Source organism: Sinocyclocheilus rhinocerous, unplaced genomic scaffold (genome assembly GCF_001515625.1).
Source record: "Sinocyclocheilus rhinocerous isolate Xijiao unplaced genomic scaffold, SAMN03320098_v1.1 scaffold4933, whole genome shotgun sequence".
Taxonomy (NCBI): domain Eukaryota; kingdom Metazoa; phylum Chordata; class Actinopteri; order Cypriniformes; family Cyprinidae; genus Sinocyclocheilus; species Sinocyclocheilus rhinocerous.
In genome coordinates, this window is record NW_015623765.1 from 38,212 (window position 1) to 50,243 (window position 12,032).

General features: G+C 34.5%; 1 protein-coding gene across 1 annotated transcript in view; it reads left to right on the forward strand.

The window, feature by feature from the left end:
* The window catches only part of LOC107735591 (RAB6A-GEF complex partner protein 1-like), a 46,311-nt gene that overhangs the window by 12,252 nt on the left and 22,027 nt on the right, over window positions 1-12,032 (forward strand). Inside the window, exons 2-4 of the mRNA XM_016547254.1 lie at window positions 380-487; window positions 2,610-2,744; window positions 9,134-9,205. Of these exons, the coding sequence (XP_016402740.1) occupies window positions 380-487; window positions 2,610-2,744; window positions 9,134-9,205 (315 nt within the window). The remainder of the gene's footprint in view (window positions 1-379; window positions 488-2,609; window positions 2,745-9,133; window positions 9,206-12,032) is intronic.

A 12,032-nucleotide genomic window follows, 5' to 3' on the forward strand; every position in this document is an offset into this window, starting at 1 on the left:
CCCTTCTATTGTTTAAAAACGACCCTATACAAAAATAAAAAATAGGTTTAAAATACAGGCTGTGGTTCTTAATTTCTTTTTATTAATTCACCATTTGTAAACTGATGTTTACTGTTAATTTTTTAGAACTATCAATAGCATTTGTATTAAAACTATATTCACTGAATGTAATCAAAAAAATCGAGAATCGAATCGAGAGCTTGCGAATCGAAATCGAATCGAATCGGGACATCTGAATCGATACCCAGCCCTATTTAACTCTTAGATGTTTCAGCACATCACTATCAGCACTAGTACTAGTGATGACTGGCTCGGTACATAACTAAACCACACTGACTCAAATGAATGTCTAATTCTCACTCTCTCTGTCTGTCTGTAGCCCAGCGTGTTGATCGTCAGTTATATCGAGTCTGGGAAAGCGGCTGCACAGTTCGGCTTCTATCAGCTGGTGGAATGGAAGCCCGATGACTCCATGATCGCAGTGACGGTGAGTAAAACACATCTGTCTCTCCTGTGAGTGCGCTTTATGAGGAGGTGAATCGTCTGTCTGTTATGTAGTGAGAACTTATCACATCATATCATCGTCCAGCAGGTGCCACTACGCTGCCAAACTGTTGCTATGCAGTTGCTAGGGTGTTCAGAGTGTGTTTAGGCTGTTGCTATGCAGTTGCTAGGGTGTTCAGAGTGTGTTTAGGCTGTTACTATGCAGTTGCTAGGGTGTTCTGAGTGTTGCTAGCAGTTGCTAGGGTGTAATGCAGTTGCAAGGGTGTTCTGAGTGTTTTAGGCTGTTGCTATGCAGTTGCTTGGGTGTTCTAAGTGTTTTGGGCTGTTGCTGTGCAGTTGCTAGGGTGTTGTGAGTGTTTAGGCTGTTGCTATTCAGTTGCTAGGGTGTTCTAAGTGTTTTGGGCTGTTGCTATGCAGTTGCTAGGGTGTTCTGAGTGTTTAGTCTGTCGCTATGCAGTTTCTAGGGTGTTGTGAGTGACTTAGTCCCATAGTTTTGCACACCTCTAGTCTTGTGTGTGGAGATGTATTGATTGATTGATTGATTGATGTCACCACATTTTCCCTGAATGTTCTCCATGCTGACAGTTCCTCTGTCGTCGTGCAGAACAGCGTTAATCTCAGCGCTAACAGCCCTAGTGAGTCGCCCACATCAGCGGTATTTTAAGGCATTATGGGTGAAGTTAGGAGGCATAATTACTCCAGTCACACATGTCCTTCACAGAGGAGACGACTGTTTAAATGTTAATGTGAGTTTGTGCAGATGTGCGTCCGTCAGTCACTGCGTACAGTGAACAAAACAAACGCTGTGGTTTCTCTTTTGTTTGGCTGATAAATGCTGTCATTCATTCTGCTGTATGAATGCAGACGGACAGACAGAGATGAGCAGAGAGTCTTTACACGCTCACATCTGCCAGTCGCACTCATACAGTGTTCACTCTGTTACACTACAATACTGTGCTTACTGCTTATATTAGATTTTCTTGCATTGATCATCACAGCATCCTCTAAAATCTGGAACCCTTTCTTCATTTGGCTGATTAACCCTTTCCACCATCTGGACAGTTTATGTAAAAAATTTGTTTGTGCTTGGTGCACTTACATTTTTGTTTATCTTTTGTACATTAAAATATACATTTTAAATAAACACATTATTTTCTATTATTATTTATTATTATATTTTATAGTTTATATTTTTATATTCTCTTTATTTTTATTATTACCTCCCCCTTTATCAAAAAACAATTAATTAATTAATTAATTTATTATATTTAATTATTTTTACATTTATTGTATTTCGTTTATCTTTTTTGTAATTAATCTTAATTGTAATTTATTGTATTTTAGTTGGTCTTTAAATAAACTGATTATTTGATTATTTGTTGTTTTTAATTAAAAATAGTTTAAGGTTAAATTAATTTATCCTATTAAAATGTATTGTAATTCTTTGTATTTAATAAATTTTATTTATTTATTTTAGTCATGTTGTAAATTATTAAATTTTTTTTTCTTTTTTCTATTTTTAGAATTTCCTCCCATTTATTATTATTAGTACATTATTGGTACATTATTACATTTTTTATTTAAAATTATTGTAATTTATGTAAAATAAATAAATACATTTTAGTTAGTATGTAAATAAACGGATTATTTCATTTTTACATGGTTTCTATTTATACTTTCCTCCTATTTATTTACATTTTAATTTTAATTTATGGTAATTAATTTTAATTAGATATTTTTATTTAGTTTTTGCACACCCTGTTATGGAAGGCATTTTCTGCCCATTTTAAATAAATAAATGTAATTATAAAAATGAAAATAAATAATGAAATTGTTCATCTGGTTTTCATTTTTATAATTACATTTATTTATTTAAAATTGGCAGAAAATGCCTTCCATACCCTGTATGTATTTCATAAAAAAAAAAAAAATTATATTTTAATGCACACAGATATAAGAGAGATGTTTCTGGCCATTGTCTCACAGTTTTTTCAGCATCTTGTGCCTTAAGCAGCACATTTAAGATGCTGTGTCCATTTAGAAGTGTCCTGAAGCTGTATTTCCATCTGTGCTGTTGTTGTTGTGGGTCTGGTTCTGTCCATCAGTCTGGGTCAGAATCGTCACGCGTGTTCAGACAGCAGATCTCGGTGTTTCCACTGCCAGACGTCACAGCGGTGCAGGATTACAGCACGACCGCAGGCTTGATTTCACAGCGCCGCTCTTCTGTGTCTGAGTCAACAGTCAGTGTTTAGTCTTGATAGCAGTCGGTTTGGGTCATCAGGGAAGCACAGATGACAGCCGCTCATTGGCTTCATGCAGGTTTAACTAGTCGACTGACACGGTTTGATTCTCCATCCTGCAGCTTCGTTTACACGAGTCACTGATGAAGATGACATTAACACGGATCTGCCGCTTCTAAATGTCACGAATATAAATCACGCTCACAATGCAGCCTCAGCAGACTAGACATTTAAATATTCATTATGCATTACAATAATAGATGTGCTGTTTGTAGTTATAGTTCAAAAGAAATTTTAAACCTGTAATTATTGAGTTTAACACTGATTTTGTTATCCAGGGTAGTAAATACTCCAGAATATTCCAGAGAGAAGTGCTCTGATTTCCTCTGTTTGTACTGTAAATGAAAGCCCGGAGGATCATGGGATATCTGTGTTTACCGAATGATTCTGAAACGGTTTTTCCTTTTTATCAAGAGCCTGTTCCAGATCACTTTTCACCCAATATTAAAAGATAAAAGAAGGAAACTGCACAAAGAAATGGTCCTTTTCAGTTGTTGACACTTAATCATGTTTTCATACAAAATTCTCCATGAAGAAGGAGTTTTATTTATATAGTGCCTTTCCATAGCTCAAGGTCACTTTACATAGTGCTAAACAAAACATTTGCACATATACACAATACAAACACATAAGGCCACATATAGCCACATTATCCAAAATACATATTAAAATGGATGAAGAATACATGAAGAAAATGTTATTATTATTATATTTAACTTTTTCCATGTTTGTCATGGAAATGTCACAGTGTGAAATATCTCAGTGGTCCCAAATATTATGCAATTATATTAAGTAAAAAGTATATTTTATAAATAAATATTATAATTTATAATATAATAATATCATAATGCTAATAATAATAATATAAATAATATAATATAAAACCACTTTCAATATAAAATAGTAAGTGTGTACAGTGTAAAGTGTGTATACTTTATATAAATAAAATAGTATTTTTTTATTTTTTTGAACTGTTGACCTGGCAACATGTTTCTAAATGCTTCTAAATATAAATATTATCTAAATATTCTAAATATCAGTGAAGTTGTAGATTAAAGAGTACAAACAGTTTCTTTGATGTGCTCGTAAACTCTGATGCTCCACACGGAGAGCGTGAGTCTCAGAGGATTCTCTCTTGTGCTTTAATCTTTCGCTGGTGTCTCGTGAAAATCTCTTCACAGTGCAGACGTTTACAGAGTGAAGGCAGATAGCAGCGGCCCGCTTTGGGATGTTTAGTCTGTTCTCCGACACACAGCCTGAGAGCTTCTGCCGCTCCGCGCCGCACGCGGCTGATCGATGGAGCATCATGGGTAATACTGGCCTCTCTGCGTACAAAATGTTCCCAGGAGTTCAGTGATTGGCTGGAGCTTCAGTGAACTTCATTCACCTCAGAAAAATGTCCCACGAACAGAGCTGTGTGGGCTGCAAGTGATAAACCTGCATGAAGATTCCCACAATCCTAAAAATAACCGATGGCTTTCTCACCGCATGCAGCGTCTTCATCTGCTGTCTAGTCTGTATCTGTTCTGATATTGTGTTAGTGGTCTTTTGGGCTGCAGAATTTGGCCAAAGTTTTATGAATACATGTCAATATGGCAATAATAATAACCTTTTTTTGGGTATAATAATAACCTTTATGTATACATTTTATTTTATTAATTGTAAAATATAATTTTATAATATATTTTATATGTATAATAATAATAATAATAATTATTATTATTATTACTAAATAAAAAATATAAAAAGCACAAAATAGAAATAAATGGTATTAAAGACAAAAATATAATATATAAAACACAATAATATAAGAACAATTTTATTTTACATTACAGTACTAATATTTTTGGCTTTCAATTTGACAGAAATGTTTGGGTTATTTTTTCCTTCCTTTGTTTGTTTGTTTGTTTGTTTGTTTGTTTGTTTGTCATTGGACTTGACAATTTGGCCAACATTTTGTGACTATATATCAGTATGGCTATAATAATAATAAAAATACATATTAAATAATAGTAATAAAATTAAATAGTAATAAAATATTACTAAATAAAAAATATGAAAATTACTAAAAAAAAAACAATAAAAAGAAATCCATAAAATAAAAATAAAACATGTATACTTACTCTATAATAACTGTATAATTACTATACTAATATTTATGTCTGTCATTTTTATTGAAATGTGTTTTGTTTGTTTGTTTTTGTTTTCTGTGGTTTTTGCTGTATAGTCTAATCTAGTCTGTGTCTGTGCTGATACTGTTACTGATTTCAGACTGGTTTCTCGCTGAAGTTTAGTTCAGCATCAGTTGAATCTGATAAGATTTGTTGTGGTTGCTGTGCACAACATTGATTCGCTCCGTCTCGTCGGTCAGATCGCAGGACTTTGTTTGGTTCCTGCAGGCGAACGAGGGATCGCTGTGATGACGATCTCACCTGACGACACGCTTTAATCAAACCCTGTGTGTTTCTGCTCTGGATTATTCACAGAGTGTTATTTCTGGGACTGAAACACTCGACACACGCATGTGTCTGGCATCAGTTTAAACAAGCACAAAACAGGTTTTATTCATGTCTGTGTTTGTGCATTTTCGGACGTGTTTTGGACTCATTTGTCAGATTGGAGTTTGTTTGCATGCGAGGAGCACAAAAGATCAGCAGAGAGGAAGTCAGAAACATGCAGTGGTTTGGTGGAGAATGGTGTGCGTCTCAAATCTGAGCTGGTTTGTTGTCACCACATCAACAGCTTGAGAACGGCTGACTGCAGCGTTTTTAATGTGTTTTGACGCTTTTATCTTCCTGTGTGTATGTAAATGTGCTGAGCGCTCAACCTGATGCCTTCCTAAAAACCACAGCCACAAACACTTTGTGATTATTCAAGTGTGACAGATTAAGTGCAGGTTAATTTTAATTATTATAACTTTTTTTTAAATATGAAACCACTGCCATGTACAGCTTCAGGGTTGTTGCTTTATTTCAGCAACAATTTCCCTATTTCCCACTTATGAAGTCGTTATTACGAACTCATTGCATTCAAACGATTTGTTGTCGGAAAGAATAAAATGTAATATTCCACTGGTTGATAACCATAAACATTCACTGCGCTAGATAATCGGCTTGATACGATTCTGGAATTTCGGTCAAGTGCATGCTTATTTCACTGTTTATATACATACAATATGCTTCAAATGCCTATATATATTAATAGGCACTACTTTAACGACAAGACAAGGTGATGTAGATGTTTAAAAAAAAAAAGAGAATAATAAAGAATAGCATTGACAGCAGCAACCGTTGTCCCTCCAACATGTTTATGGCCCGAGTATCAAAATAAGCTCAGAGAAGTAAGCTCAGAGAGAACGGCCTCCTTTGTTGAGGCCGTTCATATCCAATTTCTGATCAGGAAACTCATATTTATGATAATTCTGATAGCATGTGAAGGCAGCGTAAGCGTGCTCCGGACCTGAACATGAAGTGCAATGCTCCTGCAGGCCAGCGGGGGACCGCCGCTTCTGTGTTAAACTGCTGAATGTTCGAGAGCTGTATGCTGGGGTGAATTATTTCAGTGTGTTTCTCCTGCTATGACGGATGCCTGAAGACTGTAATCAGAATTCATATGACGCTTGGAAACGATCCATTATCCTGTGTATACGTAACGGATCAGATCCGCTGCTGGTCCGGTTCACTCCTGAAATCATCCTTCAGCAAACAAGCGGTTCAGGACACGCAAAGAGACGCAGTTAATGACAGTGCTGTGTAGAAACACTGGAGACTGTAGTGTTAGCCAGCAGCAGAGATACAGTTAAAGCCTGTTCACTGAGCGCTAATCTGAACCCTCTTACAGTGATGCAAGGTTTTCCCCCTGCCACAATAACATTTTATTTTATGCTAGATTTTTATTTTATATTACACTCATTTTTACTCTAGAATTATTTTAGATTTTTTTAGAAATGTATTTAGTTTTATTTTAGATTTTATTTGTGATTTATATATGTTCTAGATTTTATTTTAGATTTTATTTTTCTTTATTTTACTTTTATTCACTTATTTATTCACTTTTATTTTACTCTTATTCATTTTTATTCTAGATTTAGGTTGTTTATATTTTTCTAGATTTTATTTTTATTTTATAATTTATTTTCAATTTAATTTATTTAATTTTATTTTTATTTTAGATTCGTTTTTATTTTAGATGTATTTTATTTTAGTGTTTTATTTTTATATTAGATTTTATTTCAGATTTTTTTCATTTTTTGTTTGTTTTAAATTTCTTTTATTTTAGATTTTAAACAACCTGTTAGTTATAGCTTTTATTCATTTATTTATTTATTAAATTTTTTTTTATGAAATTAGAAACTGTTATTTAAGGTCCAGAATCTGTACTCCACACATTGCTCTATTGATATTGTTTGTGTTTGATATGAACTGATATGTAAAGCACTTTCACTCAGGTATGCAAATGTTTTTCTGCTCTTTTGATGACAATTCAAATCATGTTCAGCGTAAATTGATGCGAGGCAAAACATCGGCCGGCGTCTCTCGTCATGCTTTGCGTTACGAGAGCGTTTTCTTCAGCTGCGTTCTGGAATGCTGCTGTTTGAACAGCGACTTCCGCGCGATTCCTCCGTCGCTAAGCAACCAGCAATAACAGGAAGGAGTGGCATTCCGAGAGGCTTTGTGTGAGTTTGTGGCTGCTTTGATGTATGTGCATTCCATGATTATTTCTCATATTACTTATCATTTAACTACTTGGTCGCAAGCTAGTATTACTACTCTGAAACCACTAGAGTCTTTGTATAAGCAATCACTAAAAACTCTTGATAAGAAATCAGTTCAGTTTCATCATTGTTCAATATAAAAAAAAAATACAATTTGCTAAGCTTGGATAACTTGATCAAATATGTACATATCTGTCTACTATTTAAGACCTTTTTGGCTAATTCTGGCACATTTACAGTTATGTTTATTAATGTGCATTGCTCCTGTTAACAAATCAACTTAAACTTAAACTTGTGGCTGTGTTCAGATCCTGCGCTGCTTCATGTTATCAGACGTCTGTATGAATGATTCAGATGATGAAAGATGTTCGTCTGCTCTCACAACGCTAAATATTAAAGTCTGTCTAGTTAGTTTGTTGAAATAAACATCTGTCTTGTGAGACTAGAATGATTGCGTGTGTTTGAGACGGCGGAGAGCTGCTCAAACCCTAGTGAGCTGTCTTAATGTCTGCTGCCTACATAGGCATCTCACTTCTTAGGGACCTTTACACAAATTAGTTTTTTTTTGTTTTTTTACTTTCTTTACTCTTTCTTTTTTTTTACGCTTATTTACTCTGTATTTGTTATTAAATTATTTTTTAATTTTAGTCTTTCTACGCAAATTCCTTGTTTAGTGTGTTTCTTGTTTTGTTTGTTTTTTGCTAGAAATTTCTGAAAGAAAATTATGTAAATTATTTATTTATTGAATTATGTAAATTATGTATGGGCCATTTTTTTTTAATATATACTATACATAATGTAAATATGTAACCCTGGAGCAAAAAAAATAAGGGTCCATTTTTTAAATTGAGATTTCTACATCATCTGAAAGCTGAATAAATAATATTTCCATTGATGTATGGTTTGTTAGGATAGGACAATATTTGGCAGAGATACAACTATTTGAAAATCTGGAATCTGAGGGTGCAAAAAAATCTAAATATTGAGAAAATCATCTTTAAAGTTGTTCAAATGAAGTTCTTAGCAATGCATATTACTAATCAAAAATTAAGTTTTGATATATTTACAGTAGGAAATTTACTAAATATCTTCATGGAACATGATCTTTACTTAATATCCTAATGATTTTTGGCATAAAAGAAAAACAATAATTTTGACCCATACAATGTATTGTTGGCTATTGCTACAAATATACCCCAGCGACTTAACACTGCTTTTGTGCTGCAGGGTCACATATGTTTATATAGTACAAATAGTATTTTAAGATTGAATCTTTTTTTTTTTTTGAGCAAATAATTTACTATATAAATTGTGGCCCATTTAAAAAATATATATTTAATGTAAATATTTATATTGTCCAAATGTATTTTTAAAAATACATTTTACATGCACCCAAAATGTGTTTTATGATCGGAAGTTTTTTCCCCACTCGTGCTCTAATATATTTAGAGATTTGTAACAAAATAAAAAACAAAAATACCTTAAAATATATTTTCTTAAGCTGTGCTGTTTATGACTTATTTTTAGCACATATTCCACTGTTCCACATATGTTTAGTGCATTTTGCACTCTTCAGTCTGTATGTTTGTCTTTGGCTGTTGAAGGATGTGTTTAGTGGAGCAGTCTGCAGCCGGTCACAGGTTCAGACCTGCAGGAGTGGAGTCTTGTGCTGATCTGCGGCGTCTCTGTGAGATCTGATGTCTCTCTCACACAGCAGATACTCACTGTTACGTGACTCGTTAAGAAGGTCAAGAAAAGACTGATGAGTCTTCATGAGATCACTCTCATCAGTCTGTCTGATGACAGCTGTCACATCATCAGTATACATGACGACAGACCGCATTGATCCTTGATTTGGTGTTATTGTGTGTGTGTGTGTGTGCGTGCATGCAGAAACTGAGATTGACTTTTATCTGCCACATGATGACATTTTGATAAACGCATCACTTCCTCTTCTCCACTTCTGACTGTCTGTTCTGAGCGGAGTAAAGCGGCGTTCAGGAGGAAGAGAAGAGCGTTGAGATCAGCACTTTCCTCAGACGCATCGCTGTGTTTGAGGTGGATTCTGGGAGTTTTGGCTGCGTTTCACTCCAGCTGTGGAAAACAATCCGTCCCGAGTGCTGAACTCTACAGGAAGTTCATCTCTCTCTCTCTCTCTCTCTCTCTCTCTCTCTCTGCTCCCACATTCTTCATAAGGTTCATTTAGACCACTCTGCTTCCACATTCTTCACTGCGTCTCCTTCCAGTGTTTCCATCGTCTGTGCTGCCAGAAGCTCTCGCTCGCAGCCTTTTCCACTTGTTTTGAACCTCTCTGTCTTTCCACGTCCTCTGGCCCTAAGTCCTCTGAGCCGCGTGTCTGCAACATTCAGACCATCAGCACTTTTAGAAAAATACGGGAAAAGAGAAAAAGAGATCAGATTATCTTAAGTTGTCTCAAGAAAACAAGTCTACATATTTTCTATATGTTTTTTTCTGTTCACCAAGGCTGCATTTATTTCATCAAAAATGCAGTAAAATTAAGAAATATTTTTATAATGTAAAACAGCTGTTTTCTATGAGAATATCTGTTAAAGTGTAATTAATTTCTGTGATGCGCAGCTGAATTTCCAGCATCATTACTGCAGTCTTCAGTGTCGCATGATCTTCAGAAATCATAATAATATGCTGATTTGCTGCTCAAGAAACATTTCTGATTATTATCAATAGGGTTGGGTATCGAGAACCGGTTCCAAATTTCCAATAATCGGATATTCGATAAGACATGTGCATTTCGAGTCCGCTTAACGATTCCCGCGTTCGCATTTTAATGTGATTTTAAACTATTTAAGTGCAGGAAGGGAAAGAACTTGCACACATCTGAAGCGCGAGCACAGAGAACAGTGGTCCCGATGCAGGTTCCCGACCGGTGTCCGTTCTCGAACTGTTCCGTGCATTTCCACAAAGGTTGTTCCGGGCCAGAACTGACTTCTCTTTCACATCTCTCGACCAGTATGCATGAAATACGTCAGTATATCATCATAAACACAGCCGTTTTTTTGTCTTAAGTGAACGTAAACAGATGAGAAAGAAAACGCATGTGTAACAGTATTTTTAGATCTGTGTGTGTTCGGTGTGTTAAAGAGACAGCCGTTTAATAAACGTGCTGCCTATCATTAATGTTAATCAAAGAACAAAAGAAAATCATTAACTGACTGAATATCTTTCGTAAATTTAATGAGGATTAATCAATATTTTATTTATGAAAAGAAAACTATACAGTGTTTTTAAACTTTTGATTTCAATTTCTGTACCTGACATTTGTTCAGTTTTATTTATTTATGCTATTGCTAATTAATTTGTTTACTTGTCTTTACCAATTTAATGTTTTATAATATAAAATTTATATTAGTCTAGTTGTTTTTTTTCTGTGGTATTTTTTTGATAAAACCATAGACATAAAACAGAATAAATATGTTTGACATCTAAATATTTGACTTAAAATTTGTTTAATGGATTTTTTTATCTTATTGGAATCGGAATTAGGAATCGATAAGAACCGGAATCGATAAGCAGAATCAGAACCGGAATCGATCAAATTCAAACGATACCCAACCCTAATTATCAATGTTGAAAACAGTTGTGCTGCACAATATTTTTGTGGAAACTGTGATACATTTTATTTTTTCAGGATTCACAGATGAATAGAAAGTTCAGCATTTATTTGAAATAGAATATTTTGTGACATTAGAAATGTCTTTACTGCCACTTTTGATTAATGCGTGCTTGATGATCTATATACAGTACATCAGAGCAGCGTCTTGTATTGAGTGACGGATTGTAAATGTTCTTGATTTCCATCTGGATCTGTAGGCGTCGTCGTTCTTTCAGATGTCAGTGTTCTTAATGAGTGTTTCACAGTTTTTCCCTCCTTTTTTGCATGCGGTCGTCATGGTGACGGCTTTTCCATTCTGTGTGTCTGAAGTGTTTTGAGCATTCTGTCATTTTTGGCATTTCTCTGAGTACAATTCATGACATTTACTGTGTGGAGCGACAGCCTGAGGACTCAGACAGCGCTGAAACACATGATAATAACACGCCTGTGCTTTACCCTTCAACCCTGTTTAGCCTGGCTCCTGTTTTCCTCTGACTTGCGTGGTTTTGTTGATGAGGGCATCACACCACCTGTCCATATTTCATCTGTCTAATCTCAGAGAGTGAAGTTGTGCTGAATACTGTAGGGTTTGATTGGACACATAATCTTTGATAACTGCAACAAATGTCACAATGTTTTGTTTTTTTTGCCTCTGTTATGTGTTTATTATGCTCTCTTTACAAACTACTCACGTTCTATATGTTTTGTTGAGTTTGATTATTTACATTTAGCATTATATTTCCCTGCTTTCTGTCATCTTTCAGGTTGTGAATTTATTTATTTAGCTACTATTTCTTCTTTATTTATTTATTTGGTTGTTTATTTCTTTTATTATATATATATATATATATATATATATACAAAATACACAGTCATTATATAG